General features: G+C 45.6%; 1 protein-coding gene across 20 annotated transcripts in view; it reads right to left on the minus strand.

Moving 5' to 3' along the window:
* Positions 1–1,420: 1,420 nt before the first annotated feature.
* The window catches only part of RBFOX2 (RNA binding fox-1 homolog 2), a 170,300-nt gene continuing 155,392 nt past the window's right edge, over positions 1,421–16,328 (minus strand). For 6 of the 20 annotated variants that reach the window (XM_063154416.1, XM_063154419.1, XM_063154424.1 and 3 more), the window contains 4 exons: positions 14,897–14,939; positions 9,870–9,958; positions 8,888–8,960; positions 1,421–7,771 (listed from right to left, as the gene is read on the minus strand). In XM_063154416.1, coding sequence (XP_063010486.1) covers positions 7,727–7,771; positions 8,888–8,960; positions 9,870–9,958; positions 14,897–14,939 — 250 coding nt within the window. In that variant the 3' untranslated portion in view covers positions 1,421–7,726. Of the gene's footprint in view, positions 7,772–8,887; positions 8,961–9,864; positions 9,959–12,405; positions 12,483–14,896; positions 14,940–15,148; positions 15,273–16,328 lie in introns of those variants that run through there. The other 14 variants (XR_010027554.1, XR_010027549.1, XR_010027557.1 and 11 more) reach the window with 9 other exon arrangements.

The following is a 16,328-nucleotide window of genomic DNA, read 5'->3' on the forward strand; positions in this document are numbered from 1 at the left end:
AATGTGATTTGTCTATTCCTTATTACAATTATTTACAGCTTATAGGAAGGGGGATGCATTAAATCAGCCGTGTTTGCTTCCTCAGCCAGCTTGCAGTGCATTTAAAGAACCTCTGCTTCCTTTGGTGAGCTCTGCTTCTGATAAAGCATGTTGAGCAACGCTGAATATTACAACACATTTACTAATTAGTGAATTACAAATTACTTTGACTAATTAGTAAATTCCAGGATCAGCCATTTTACAGCTTTGCCGTGAAACAAGGGTAGGCTGGTAGACCTAGAGCTCCTTTCCTGTGCCTCTGAAGCCTGCCTCTGCAACACCTTCTCCCAGCATCGCAGAGCTTTCTTTCAAGACCTTTCCCATTTCCACTGATGCAGAATCCCTTAACCAGCTTTTCTTCAACCATTATTCAGCCCTGATTTCCAAGCATCTAATTTTAGCAGCCACTGTTGAACATCCTCTTGAGTTATTGTTAGAATGAAATGAGGATCATCTGACAGGAACATATCCTTGGTAAATACTGGGAAGGAATACTTAAGGAGCTAGCACACCTTCCTGCATCATAATCGACAATCCTACTGCCCAGGGACACACCTTATCCCACCCTTTTTGTTCCTGGTACCTTGCATTTCCAAAAGCAATTAAAGCACCAGCCTCAACTGTACTAGGCATATTTGGCTGTGTAATTTTGCTCAGTTATTGTTTCAATAATCACTTTCAATTATCCACAGGGATTTATTATTTGCTATTTTTAGGATCATTTCAGTTTTAAAGGCACCTGATTACACAGATCTATATTTGCATGACATCTTTCACTGGAGGATTTGTAAGTACTATGTGGAATGTGAATGAATTTCTGCTTGTCTGCAGCAATGCTCTTTTTACAGACAGGACAACAGGGGCAGTAATTAAAAGACATGTCCAAACTCCCAGAGGAAATTTACACTGACAGAGGAACGCCAGCTTCCAGCGGTGTGTGTTAACTATTACACCTGTGCTAACAGAGACAGAGCAAGGTTGGCCACACAGGCACTAAAGGAGATGCAGATATGTAATTTGAAATGGTTGTCTCTCCTTCCACATTAACAGGCTCAAACACCAACTAGGCTTGAAGAGAAAAAAAAAATTAAAAAAGCTTCTTATCCAATAACAAACAATTGGCCCTTCTCTGCTAATAAGAAGCAATGGGAAAGAATGGCAGGGAAAGGTGTGGATTTTCTGAGGTCGATATAGGAACAGATGGGGCTGGGATTTTGCCAGCATGAGTTGCCAAGGCCCTTTATCACTGCTAAGAAGATCCAAGCTCCCAGCTCGTTCTTCACACAGCTTCCCTTCTTTGCATTTTACCTGCCAGGGCAATGCACCAGCGAAATCCATCCAGATGTGCTGAAAAACAAACAACACAGGGGAGCCAGCAGACTGGTGTTTCTCTCTTTTATTTAAAAACAGTGCTTCATTACCATTTGCAAAGGGTTAGGAAGGGTTTCCCCCCTTGCTTAGAGTTTATAAAAGCCAGCAACATGATCAATAATTTATACACATGGATAGTAATACAAAAAAAAGGAATAAAAGCTAAAGATCTAACTACTCCAACCTTCACAATTCCAGCTACTTGATAATAATAGGAATAACCCAATGAATACTGTATGGTCTGAAAGCTACTATACAATATGATACTTAACGAGGGAGGGCGGGAAGTTAAAGGCTGTCACAAAGCCCTGGGATGCAGATACTGCTTCTCCAGAGTCAGCAGGGAAATGGGACCCTGGGCAAGCGGCTCGGGCGTCCTAGGAAATGATCCAGGGGAAGGGAACGCATCCCCTCGGGACGCGCCCTGCTCCCCGGGGTACCTGGAATGGGAGGTGCTGGGGAGACTGCGACAAGGGGCAAGTCTGTTGCTGCCATTGGAGGTGCTGTGGCACTCAGCCTCGCACTGAAAATCTCCAAGTCTCAAAGAGATCAGCCTGTGAGGTCAGTAAAATACTCCACCAGCTCTGTATCACTCTATAGCCCTGGTTCTCATTTGCTATCAGCCCCAGGTTTTAGCTCCAGCTATTTACAAGCAGGATTTATCATATTAAAAAAAAAACCAAACAAACCAAAAACCAAACAAAGCCTAACAAAAACCCCAAACAAACAAACAAAAAAGAAAACCCAAGGAAATAAAACAAAACAAAGTCATATCCCCTAGGGTAAAAGAGGATGATTTTGTCACTTGATAATGCAGCCAAATTGAGCTGCCAAAACTACAACACTCGCACACACAAAATACTGTGAACAGAAAAAAATAGAAAAATATGACCAGAACTGAGACTACTAATGTGGGAGGCCTGATTTCTGTAAGGAATTTACTCCTCAGGGAAGCAACAAGCCTCTCCACCAGCAGAGAACTGGGAATCTGGCAAGAGATTTATTGACCAACTTCAGAGCATCAACAAAAATTTAAAAAGAAAAAACATTCCTAAGATTAACGGGCATTTTGCTGACTCTGACTGCCAGCCAAATGAGTATCTTGATGGACGGCTTTAGACACCAGCAATCTCCTGGTGAAATCAGGCAAGGTTTTTGGCTGATGCATTCCTGCTCTATCACAAGTTGAGAGGCAGCATGGGAAGCTGGTCACCTGCACAAGCCTGGGCCAGCTGCAGCCCACGGCCCCAACAGGACAGCCACAGGCAGAACTGGCAGCCCCAGCAAGAAGCTGTCGTCCAGGGTCAGCAGTGGCAACAGACACAGGACTTGGCCGTGCTGGGTCCCGTGCAGGCTGCCACTGATGCAGGCACTGCAGAGGGATGGGGGCTCTCCTGACAACTCCTGGCTGGAGCAAAGCAGACCAGGCACAAACCCCACAGCCTACTTGCAAAGGGCCCCATTTCACACTCTGGCTATCAGACTCCTGCTTGCCTTGTTGACTGGAGTTTTCATTGTAGAAGAGAAGTTTACTGGGGTTGGAGGGTGGAGAGGGCAATCAGTAAGGTGGGGATGCAGGGAACAGGCTTTTCAGACATTAACATCACCAAAAATAGTGTTTTATGCAACAAAGAATCAAGTCTCACTGGTGTATACTACAAAATGTTTGACATTATCCAAGAGCATGTCAAAAATAAAAACACAAAGAAGTTTACATTGGATGTTCATCTTGTTCACTAGGTTGGTTCTCCCCCCACCCTCCTATTTTAAAACAGTGCAAACAGGTAAAACACTTTAAAAATCACCCCTCTACACCAAGGACAGCATTCCCCTACCCTGCCAGGCTGGAGGGTCACAGGCAGCAGGTCCTCTGCCAGGCTGCCTGTGTGCTTTCCCTTTGGAGCTAGATTCAGCAAAAGCACTCCCCAGAGCTGTTGTTTGGGTTTCCCTTTATTAAATTCCTAAGTGCTCCCCAAACCTGTTTTCCACTTGCCTCCATCTTCGTGGCTAGGATGGGAAGATACAGATAGGGATGGGCTGGGGAAAAACATGGGTAGAACTGGGAAGCTCTGCTTTGTATTCCCCACCGAGAGAGTTCTGGGTGCTGGAATTGAAAGCCCAGCAGCCAGTGTCTCTCTTCAGACAGGGAAATGGCTTCATTAACCGTTCCACAACCAGCACTCAAGCCAGCTACTCAGAAATCCCTCCTCAGCTCTCGCTGTACACTTCACATCCATGCATCCCAATAACAGGTAAGAACAGAGATAAACTTCAACTTCACTTTAGGGACAGGGAAGCAAAGTCTAAAGTAGCAACATGACTGCCCCACAGGGACCCTTGAGGGGTCACTGACAGAGCCCTGTCTGAAACAGCGGTCTCAGACTCCAGAGCCAGTGCTCCTCACTGGGCAAATCTGCTCCCTCTCAGGCACTGGAACAGCCAAGCCATAGCTATCTTTAAACATGGCTTTGTCTATCTGAACTCATCACACAGGACCCACCTAACTGCTTAACCTGGGAAAAGCTGGCTACAGTAGGCTCATACCGAGCTCCCCATTGCCTCCAGGTCCTGTCATGGCTTTTCTTAGAAAAGCTAACTCACCTACAACAGTGCAGCCTCCCACACACGGGGACAGGAGAACAGTTTGCCAACGCGCTGGGCATCAATATAACTTATTCCCAGCAGAGAATATGCTATAGCAGTAGTAGTTACTTTATACCAGCACAACTGTAACTGCAAGGAAATACAGACCAGCACATTAAATAAACCAACTCTTCAAACCAAAACTTCATCTGGGTATCATCGTGTGCTGGCTGGACCTATTGCAAGACAGCACAAGCAGCTACAGTTAAAGATACAGTTTTTTTCTCTGCATCAAGAGGAATCCCAGATGCCACCAGACTAGAAGGTGACAAACAGCAAGCTATTTGCCAGGCTGCCTGTGCAGTTCCCCTCAGAAAGTCAAACCCTGCTTTGCAAGGGACCTGTGACTGCAGACCCATCGCACGGACAAGCACTAGCTGCCATCATTCTAATAAGCCAGGGCCCAGTTCAATTTATTAAACGTAATTAATTTTGCATAGGGAGATATAGGCTTTGTCCTCACTTCTTCAGAAAGCTGGATATAGCCACACCTTGGCTACTCTGAAAGCATCTCTAGCCAGTTCACAACACATCACAGTGAAACTGGAGCTGTTGTTCACCAGCACAGAAGAAAGGCTGAAGAGCTCTCCTGTCACACACAACACTCACTCAAGAAACCTTGCCATGCAAGTTTTTGGGAGGTCTGGTGCTTTGGACACCTGGAACCAGTGAGCTACCTCTGGCCCCCAGCCATGCAAGTGTCCCGGTGTCCCCTCTGCAGCTCAGTGCTGGGAGCAGGGAGCCAGGCCATCAGCAAGCCCCCTCAGGGGATCCTGCAGCATTAACTATGGCGCCACAGAGACCCCGGCTGCTTAATGCACCAGAGAAGCCTGGCAGGGAGGGACCAGAGCAGGCCAAGCTGGGATACAGGAGGAATCAGGCTGGAAGGTCTCAGAACACGTATTACTCGGAGATCGGGGGAGCACGGCCCCCCACAGTTTGGGTGCTTCTGCACTAAACCCCTCACATTCCTCATATCCTTGGGCGGGCTGAAGCTGCCATGCATAGACTCTGCCAGGAGGCAGAAATGGGGCTGGCCTCCCCATTCCCAGGGAGGCCAAGTGGCAGGGGGGATTGCAGGTGGCACTACCAGGGCAGGGGAGGGCACTCAGGGTGGGAGAACCTGGCATTTTGGGAGCCGCAGTCAGAACCAGCTGAACTGAATGTGGGAGAGGGGCAGTGGGGGAGCAGCTGCCCCAGGGACTCTGCAGAGGCTCCTGGGCTCACAGCCTGAGGAACTGCCTGCAGCAAGGGAAGGGATGGCCTCGCTCAGGCCCTCCACCCACAGTGGGGAGAACAAGTCCAGTAGAGGCTTTTGCTGCATCCCAGCTCCACAAGTCTCCTGGCTGCTCTGCAGTGGAAATAACTCCCCTTGAATATGACTATCTCTACCACAAGTCCTCCCTCTTCTACCCCAACTCGGGCAGTGAAGACCCCCAAACATGCCGAGTCTCCCTCATTTCCTTAGATTTTGTGAAAGCCCCAACACCCTGTTCTTCCCCTCCCTATTTTCAAGCTAAAGTATTTATATACAAACAACAAAAAAATTGTCATAACAGTAACAAACCAAACTTTGGCTTGGGAAAAAAAAAAAGTAAAAAACCAACAATAAAACCAGGAAAAAAAAAGGTGGCCAACAGGCTGGCAGTTTGGTGTCCCCTTTATCTAGCAATTCCTCCAGAAAAATCAATAGCTTCAGGGTCTCTAGCTTAACTAATGGTGTCCCCCATTCTTCCCATTTGAGATGCCTCAACTCTGCTGTGCACAGAGGGGCTCCATGTATCACTGGGGAAGAGCAAAAAATGTGTGGCTGTGTGTGGCTGGACCAGAACACACCCCCAGGAGCAAGACCTCTGCTTGCTGATGTTGCTTAGTGTTAAATGCAGGAATTTTCCTATTCTGTATCAGTGGTGGATGGAAAAGCAGGTGTTCGACAGGAGCTGGAGAGGCTCCACCAACAAATCCATACTCTGAGCTGCCCTTCTGAGGGCAGGGGCCCACCCCAGCACCAATGCATGGAGTCGAGGCAGCCCGGTACAACCACACTTCTGCATCTCTCCAGCATATAATTAGAGCCTGCCTCTGACCACTGGGTTTACTGGGAGCACTCTACGAGCCAGCAGCTGAACAGGGAGATCTGGAGAGCAGCAACTCCACATCACATCACAGCTCACAGTCATCTAAGTGTGCTGTCTTCGAAACACAGCGAATTCTCTGTCTGTGAGAGCAGAAGGGAGATGGTCTTGGGAGGCGTGGACCTCTCAGCTAAATAGTTTCTATCCTTCCAAGTCTTCTAATATGTAGTGTCTATATGGACTCAGTAGACCAGGTGCACAACTTTTTGTGAGAAGCTGGGCAAACAAACCCAGGGGCTCCAATGCAGCTATGGAAGGGCCTGAAATAGCTTGTGGAAAGAAGTTCCTATGAATTCAGAGCTTGCATGAACTGCTTCTGCGATACAAAACTACTTCAGGATCACATTTAGATACAAAAGATCCTCTTCCCGCACACAAACCCACAAGCTTGTCCTTCACCTCGAGCAGCTTATGCATGACTGGTTTTTCCTCACTCACGTTATTTGAAATAGATTACTTGCAGAAGCACCTAAGCAGCCCAGGATGAGCAGCAGCAGAGCCCCTGCAGGCTGGGCCTCAGAGCATGTGCCACGCTCGCCTCTTCTGCTCGCTTTCTTCCTCTGAAAGCTGGCAGGTGCTTCACCTCCCCACGTTTAATCACTTGCTGTCCACAACAGAGGTACTCTGCATGATCCTGCACTGCATCTGCCACTCCTCGAGGAATGAAGGGGTGGAAAGGGACAGCAAGAGAGAAAGATCTTCAAAAGGAGGAATGAAGACTATGACAATTACAGCCACCTGCAGCAGACAAAAATCAGTGAGTAAAAGTTCTGTGTGTAGGGAAAAGATCATCCTTATCAAAAACTCCTTTCAAAGTCTTGTCCCCTATAGAGCAGGTAACAGCTGAAGTCTTTGGGCAGGTTGAGGGACTCTTCTCTTGCGAAGTCTAAAGTTCTGACACTGCTGAAACTGTCACAAACCTGTGAGCGTCAGATGGTGATAGAAACAAAGAAAGTCTCTGCATTTCCCCCATTTCCAAATGTAAATTACTATTTCCCACCAGCATTCAGGTCCCAGCCACAGCCAAAGAGTGCTTCCTTCTGCAGACCAGAAACACGGCAGGTGGAGACTTCTCCCTCACATCCTCCTGTCTCACAGGCACCAAGCACCAGACCCAGGGAAGTAACTCTGGCTGCGTGTTCCTGATTAATTGCATGATATCAACTTCTAACAGCTTTCCTTATCGCTAATCGCCTTTTCCGTGATTGGTAGGATAAGCTATGCACCAACATACAGACACGGAAATGCATTATTTTTACCACAGTTAAAAAAACCCCAAAAATGAAAACAAAAAACAAACAAACAAACAAAAAAAAGAAGCACAATCTTTGGAACAAAAGAATTAAAGGCAGAAATTTAAAGGAAAAAAAAATACATATTTGAAGAACATAGTGAGGTATAAAAAAGTATTTTCTCTTTTGTTTTTTTTTTGTTTTTCCTCCTCGACTTGCTATAGAGTTCCTCTACTAGTAAATATTGCAATAGCCAGGCCTCATGAACTGGGGGGGCTGTCCCGCTTGCAGGGGGCTCACGTCACTTCAGTAGGGGGCAAATCGGCTGTAGCCACCTCGGTATAAACTCGCCTGCAGAAATGAAATGGGAGAAGAAAAGGTTGTTAGGAGGAGAACTGTGAAGAGATATCCAGGACAGCACCCAAATGCTTCTGGAAGGACATGTTCTGGCACTGACCCACCACCATGAGCACCTCTAAGAAGCAAGAAAGAACTCTGCCTGCAAAACCAAAGATGTGGCTCAGGAGGGCATGCTCATGGCCAGCCAGCTGGAGGTGAAGTTTGGCAAGTCTTGCTGGAAGGGAATTCAGTACCAGAGTAGGGACTCACCAGTCCTAATCTCAAGCCAGTTGTCCAGGCTGCCTTTAGAGACTGCGGAGACCAGGACTTCTAGGATGCTCTTCACCTCACCTCAAGGTAAAGGTCTAAAATAGATATGATGACTGGGTATCCTAGAACTACCTGGTTTTCCCTCATTGACCCTAAAGAGAATCCACATGATGAGCTGAGGCTGAAATGGAGTTGCTACACTGCAGATATCTATTTTTAGGTGTCTTTTTCTCTGAGCACATTTGTATTCCAGCCTTTGCAACAACACAGATACTGCGCTGGCTAGCAGATGGGCAAGCATGTGTTTTCAGCAAGCTGCTCCACTCCCCTCCGATGCCAGCATACCTCATCCTGCCCTTGCATAACTACTGCTGGCAGGCAGGACACCGCACCCTTCCACTAGAGCAAGAGGGAACTAAGTGAAGCAGCTTTGCTTCACTTGCAAGATGTCACAAGAACAACTTATTCCCTTGCTTTCCTAGAACTGAAAATGGCAAAAAAAGGTATCCTGAATCTCTTAACTATTGCTGATTTTTGCTCTATGTATCACCTCTATACAGTTCTACTGATTCACCAACAGTGCTCTGGCTCCTGGCAGTTCTGTTTGCTATTCCTATTTTTCATGGTACTAGATGATGCGCAAGATCAAATAATAACTGGTCTCCTACAGCCTGGCTCCTTTATAAGTGTACACATAGACATGAATGTGGAACAACTGGGAACACAGCATTGCTGCTAAGGACCTCCTCCCTCAGCAAAGAAGTTTTTCTGGGTGGGTGAGGTTTCATTGCATGATACCCAGTGGCTGTTCCCCATGCTGGAAATGAGAAACAGCATAAGAAAGAAAATCCCACTTACCACAGCGCCAACTCCGTAGCTAGCGGCAGGGGCAAGGGCATGGTAAGGATCTGCTGTGTACACCCTGCCATAACTGAAGAGAGGGAGAAAAGATATAAAAAGAGTCACTTGGGAGGGGCAGAGTAATAGCTGTCTGACCACAGGTAATGGAAGCAGCAGCATGCCCTTGCACACACATGTATGCATCCATGCACACACTGGCACGCAGGCAGCTCCTCTGCAGAGAGATCCTATGAGCATGCTGCCATGCATTGTATGAGATGGGCAAGAGAACAGCCTGCCAGGAGGAATGTGGCACAGGCCATGAGCCTGACCTGCAGGAAAGAGGTCAGCACCTTTGAAATGTCAGCTAGTGCATCCCTTACCTTTGGGTAATTGCGTGATGCAGTTAGGGACCAGAGGGACTGCTGGCACTGGTGCTACTGGCACAGTAACAGCTGCTGAATGAAAGCACTGAGGGATTCTCCACTATGGGAGGAGTATAACCTTTAATGTGCTAGGATTAAAACACGGCCTCACTGCACAGGCAATGAAAAATCTTAAGGCAAGCACTCTGATCAAGACAATCCTTTGTATCTATTCAGAGCTGCATGCTAAAGCATCCTAGAGCACTGCATGAGCTGAGTCATTTTTACTTTATGACGGGGAGAGAAACGCACCCAGTGATTTAGTAGCCTGCCCAAACCCCGATCTCCAACTGAGGCTGTAACCACACTGCCTGCTTTGTGCAGAGAATCACAAGGATAGGGAGGAGGCCAGGATTTGTGCCTGCTCACATACACTGAGGGCAATACTGTCCAGGAGCAGAGACAAATCGTGCACTCAAGTCTTCCGTGTTGGGCGGTGCATGCATGTGTGCACATGCGAGTGCAGGTCAGACAAAGAAATGGGGGAAAGAAGCAGAAGTTCTGTGATGGATCAATGCTCCTTGAATCCCTGAGCACAGCAAGCTAGCCCCCATGGACACCTCTCCCTTACATACCCATCGCTGTAAGCTGCTGCAGCGGCTGCAGCGGCCGTGGCTGCTGTTGCAGTAGCAGGCTGTGCATATCTGTAGGCTGCATATCCACCCTGCAGGAGAGAAGAGAACTGACTTTACAGATACCTGTCCACCCATAGAGAGCATTAAAAAAAAATATTAAAAAAAGGCACACACGTCACAAGGAAAGGAAGTGTTTCAAACTGCATCAGCTCCCATGTCATGTCTATCACAAGCATCACCCATTAACTCATGTATATTCCTTTCCTTAGCGGGACCAGGGAGGCCCTTCCATTATCCTCTTTAGCAAAAGGAATACACTAAAGGAAGACTGAGCATTGTTACAACCCTAGAGAAAATGCAATTTGGCATGGAGGAAATGGAAACTAGGAAAGACTCGGAATCTTGCATGCAAGGTACTTTTTATGACCCCTTCCTCTTAAGCAGGGGAAATCAAAGGTGGACATTTTCTATGAAGTATTTTTAAAAGGAGAAATTCAGAGAAATTCCTACTTTTTTTTTTACCCTCTCTTTTTTACAGCCAGGAAAACCCAAAGGGCTAGAATTTAATTGGATCCACATGTGCAAAAGTAGCAGTAGTCAGAGAAGGTGAAAAGTAATCAGGAAAAGATGGTCAGAGAAGACAGTCTCGTTGGTTTCAGGGCTGTCAACAAGCAAACCAATATTGAGGCCAGCCAGACTGTTCTCCCCTCCTCTCCATACAAGAAAGAAACAGGTCAAGAGAATTATGCCAGAGCAGCCTGTTCTGCTGCTGTATTTCTGCCCATGCTACACACCTGTAGCAAAGGTGATCAGAGGTAGTTACTAAAAATGTACTTAACAGCTGTGTTGTCAAAATGTGAATTCTGACTCAGAGAAGAGCCGTGAGTCTCCTCCTGAAACTCCCACAAGGAGCTCTTGGGGCAGAGCAAGGCCTGCAGTACTGGAAGACCAAGGCCAGGCACCTTTCAGATCAGGGACAAAGGTGGCATAGCAGGCAGCAAATAGGGCTCTGAAGCCCTGGTTGGATCTTTATTGTATTTCTGAACACTTCTTTTAACCTGGGGTGAAGGCCTGGTAAATGAACCATAGTTTTGACTTTCTAGAAACACAATGAGCCATAAAAAACATCAGAAAATTCCAGATTGCTTTTGGCTTTTATTTTTTTTTTTTCTTCCAATTGACATTTCAGGGTTTGAAGGACCAGAAGGCAGAGTTATGCTCTTCACCTCCAGAATAAGCTCAACATACCTCTACCACTTCTTCCCTATATATCTTTTGCATACGTGTAACTAACTAAGGGTACAAGATCAGCTCCACTACAGAACTGTGTCTTTGCTCAATCTGAACCTGGGTAGCTTTTAAATTAGAAGTAATGATTTTAAATTAATATTGGTTTCTTTCATGTGGCCTGCATTAGCCCTGTGAAGGCTGATGTGCTATCCAAAGCATGTTTGCAGATCCTTTCCTACTTCAGAGAAAAGGGAGTTGCAGCCTCTTCAATCTTTTAGTTAAAAGGAGAAAAAACAACACAAATGTAAAAAGCAACACCTGTGAACCATCACCACATGGCCTGGAAAAGATGCCATGTTACAGTTTAGCCCTTTTAATCTCACCTGGCTGTTTCAAATCCTGCATTGTGGACTGATGGCTGGGGATGTTTAGCTTGGTTTTGCCATGCTATCATTGTACCACCATGTAAAACATGACAGAGGCCAGGGGAATGAGGTGCAGCCTTAATCCAAATCCAACCTTCATTAACCTCACCAAATTAAGCCAAAACTTTGTATCAATGCCATTGTAGTATTCCCCTTAGGCTATATGCTTCCTGAACCGTTGGGGTGTCACTTGGGCACAGTGTAGGAGGCATTTTCTCCAGGCACTACCTTCCAAAGGGCAGCTGGCCTTAGCAGGCACCCTTGATTCCCACTCTGCCCCACACTTCCTCACTTGCCAGTCACATTTCAGACCAGAAGCTGCTTCAAATGTGCCTGGCACATACTCTGAACATGATAGCAAGATGCAGTTTGAAACCAAAAAGGCTTATCATATAATTGTCTTTTAACTCATGTCTCTCATAAAGGAAAACAAAACAGAACAAAAACAAACCAAACCAAAAAAAAAAGAAACAAAAAAAAAAAAAAAAAAAAGAAGAAGAAAGAAGGGTTGGAATCAGGTGTGGGAGGGGGAACAGAGTAACATTTATTAATCAAAATTAAAAACTAAGCATGCTGACATCTGGAGCTAGAACAACCAGCAAAGTCACCACGTTCAGACTCATATTGGCTAGTTCTATCCATCCCAGCATTCTCTTGGGACAGCAGTTCGCCCTAGGCTCTACCACAAGCTCAGTGAAGTACACAGCCTCAAAGTACTAGAGCGTGCAGCCACAACAACCTGCTATTATGGAAACAGTCAGTCACCACTGGAGTTAACATTCCAACCTCAAGGACTCCCACAGCCCCCCGAGCCCCCCAGAATGGCTCCCACCCCAGCCCTGTCCCACACCACAATGTTAATAATTATAACAAGCAATAACCCATCTGTTATATCAGAGAAGGGAACAGAGACTCCACTGAGAGATTTAGAGCGGGATGTTAACATTTCTTCAGTCAACTGCACAACAAACAAAAAAAAAAACAAAACAAAACAAAAAAACAGGAGAAATAATTCATTGGAGAAATGAAGTTAAGAAATAGCTGACGTGTATTGCTTTTTAACCATGCACTGATGCAAAATTGAAGCTACTGGTTATTTAAAAAAGGAAAAAAAATCTCCGGATAGAGGTACACACATACAGGCAGACCTGCTCACTTCAAAGCAATCTGCAAAGTCTACTTATGTGTACTTCAAATAAAACCAAAAATGGGGATCATAATGGCCATGGTGCATTCCTGTCATTGGAGCAATGAGTGTGGACAGCTGGGAGATTTCTGAGACGGGATGTATTTAGCATGACCAGCAGGTCCAAATACACCAAAATAGGGTGAAGGAAAGAGGAACAACTGTTGCAACTATAATTTGTTTTTACATGAACCCTTTCACCAAGCTCTGGGACCGTACAGAGCAGACACTGTACAGGTTGCCTTACCCAACTGATGCTCCTGTTCTCCACAACCCAGGATCCACCTATATAATTCAATAAATGCATCTAAAGCCTGTTCAGCTTGTCCAATGCACCAGATATTCTCTCCTGCTATTCCTTTTCACACAAAACTTGTAACTGATATGCAGAGCTCATCTGCAAGGTCCTAGGACCCGTAGTGATTTCTGGTGCCACCCACTTCAGGTACTCCAGTAAATAAAAAACATAATAGCATAGAGCATCTGCAACCACAGCAACAAAGAGGGAAAAATGTGTTTCCAAATGAAAGAAAGAATTATTAAAAAAAAAAAAAGGAAAAAAAAGAAAAAAAAAAAAAAGAAAGAAAAAAAGGCCCTTGCCAGCTTCAACACATTCCTTCAGTGCCACAGCCAAACTGCAACAGAAGAAACCAATGAGTGGCATAGTGCCTGAAACTCAGGACAGCCATGCAAACTCCCACTCCGTCTATTTGATTCCACAGGGACAGGTTACCCATACAGATTCTGTTTTTAAAAACCTTCAGTCTCATCTCAAAGGAAGTAAGTGTGGCTGAGCTTCTTGTGCAGCTGTTATGTCTGAGAAGTTTCTATCAATGGGACACTTTCATTACTGCCTCCATAAGGGAATGGGAACTAGCAAGAAGGCTTGTGCATTGTCACTGGGCATCAGAAACAACCAAAAGGACCGTGCAAATTAAGATTAGCCCATTTTGGTACAGGCTTTTGGATTGTCTGGGGACCATGTGAGAGAAATGAACACCAGCCTATATGTTGCTTATTCTAATTCAAGTTCTCTTTCACTGTCTATCTGGTATTCCAGTCTTGCTGGGGCTATGCTGGATCCCTTTCCCCACAAAGTGTTTCTGCCTACAGACCTGAGCTGTCCAACAGCTGTTTTTGTTAGGTATGAACAAAAGCTCAATTTAAAATTACTCTTCTGTGATGTTACTGTCCTTGGCTCATCAACAAAGCAGTATTTTACTTTAAATTCCTTCTTTAACATTAGATGGCAGCTTTTTCAGTATTGTCTTATATTTTCTGAAATAAGACAAACATGGGAAAACAACATCTATGGGAAGCTGCAATCCCAACTAAAGTAGCATTCCAATTACTGAGTATGTTAATGAAAACAAATTAGCATTTTATGCAGTTCAGCTCAAGTACATCTTCTCCACCACTCTTTAAGTCCATATCAGGTGATCAATCCAATGTGAGCAAGAAGAAATCCAAAACTAGAGCTTACTATGCAAGTGTGGTATAAATGTCCCTTTTCTTTTTCCCTTCCTGCCTTAGAAGGGCACACAAAGTATGCCGCTGCCCTCTTTACTCCAAAGAGCCTTTCTGCCCCTAGGACACAAGTGTGTCCATAACCCCAGAGAGATATGGAACTCATGGTACCACTTAGGTACATTTACTGCTTGCCAGGTTTAGGCAGCAAGCCCAATTTTAGGGTCTTTTATTTGCCATCTCTCAGATGTCTTCTCCACCCCCATACTTCCACACGACAGAAGTTAAGAAGCAGAAAGGGCTAGAACCGCTTCTGGTATTTCTGTATTAGGAGGGTGGCATACGTGCACCAGGAATGAGCATGAATGAATTAGAAGAGGTGACAGGACAACAGTGTCCATTGCAGCAGGTGCTTCTACATGGTAATGGGACAAGCATGACCTTGTTAACCTTTCCACTGAATTAAAGTTTTGTTGATTTTTAGTTTTTCGTTGGTTTTTGGTTGTTTTTTTTTATTTTGAGTGAAATACCACTTGGTATGAAATCTGGACACACGCCACCCTGCTGCAGCGGGGGCTTGGCTCACACGTGAGTCTGCGCTGCTCTAAAAAAGCCTCTGTTCCCATCTCTAATGTGGTGCTGGAATGGTTAGTATAATTCAGTTTTTTCCACTGCAATCCACAATCTGATTGGTTGGCAGGTCACACTGGCACTCCTACCTGAGGTATTTTAGCGCTAATGATTGGTTCCTGTAAGACTATTCTATAACAGAACACAGGAAGAGCAGTTCAAAAAAACACAGCTGTGGAAAGAAACAATCATACAAACAGCCCGCAGCGGGGCTCACCAGCCTTTTCTTTCCAGTGGATGCAAGCACGCTTTTCACAGGCAGGAGCAGTCTTGGCACAGGTGGGTTTGTTTGGGTTCCCCCCCCGCCACCCAGATTGACCCCATTGTAGAAGAAAGATAACCTTTCTTATGATCCGAAATGAAGCCCTCTGCATCCTGGGGCAGCTTGTTTTATCAGTTCAGGTGTCTTGCCAGAGTGGGACGCATCCAACAACAGATGGAATGCCTTCTTCACAGAAGAAATGGCTAGCAGGATGGTTGCCCCAGGAAAGAAAAAAGGAGTGAGGAAAAGGAGGAGGAGGAAAATGAGAAATCGGTGCATAGCATTATGCAGAAAAAGCAGCCCAAACTTGGGACACTTCCCTTTCATCTCTCCTACCATTAACCACTCCCTGCCAGCTCAGCTCCTTTCCACAACCCTATGGACTCAGAAATCTTAAGAGAACCTCGATTTAACTTTCCCCTAGTCCTAACTGAAATATCCTCTGCCATACCTTCCAAAATCTGTGTAAACCTATCACAGCAACCAGAGGGATAGAAGCTCTGCAGTGAAAAGCACAACAAATCAGTGAGACACAGAGACATTGAAGTCATTCCACCTGTGCCAAGCAAACTGTTTGGAAGGGCAACTTCAAGTTTGGATAATGGTAACTTTTTCCTGAGCTCCATTGGAGGGCTCTGGCTAGCAATAAAACAGGTAAAAGCATCACCATCTACTTTGATGCAGTCCTCTCTTCCATCATCCTGCTTTCTGATAGTGGCACCACTGCCACCAACAGCAAAGTCATCAGAAATCCACCTAATGGTTCTAACCTGACCTGGGGGCTTGGCTTTGTGTTACATGGTGGTACTGCTCTGCAGCACCAAGTGCTTACAGGAGTTCTTCACTGCTGAAGTTTCTGTCCTTACATGTTATACAAGCCTCTCCTCCCCAACAAAAGCTCTGAAGAAGCTTTCTCAAAAATAGGGAGTAACGCTGGTCAGACTTCCCTTTCAACATGGCAGCTTTTTATATGCCACACTCTGTGGGAAGAGGCACTAAGCACCACTCATTTTCTTGGTTACGTGCCATAGCAAAGTCAGTGTCTGTAAAGGCAGTGCTTTAGGAGTGAGGCAGGAAAACACAGAACCTTCCATAGTCCTTGACACAGCTTTATAAAGAAACACTTGACTAGGCAGATCAATCTTAAAAGAACTGCACACACCACAGTATATGGAAGAGTGAAGAAATGCACGCAGTTCTTTCTGTGTCAGAGAGCACATCTTCCAACTCTACCTGGGCTGGAAAAAGCACCTGTCCAG

The sequence above is a fragment of the Melospiza melodia genome, chromosome 4 (assembly GCF_035770615.1).
Source record: "Melospiza melodia melodia isolate bMelMel2 chromosome 4, bMelMel2.pri, whole genome shotgun sequence".
Classification (NCBI taxonomy): Eukaryota; Metazoa; Chordata; class Aves; order Passeriformes; family Passerellidae; genus Melospiza; species Melospiza melodia.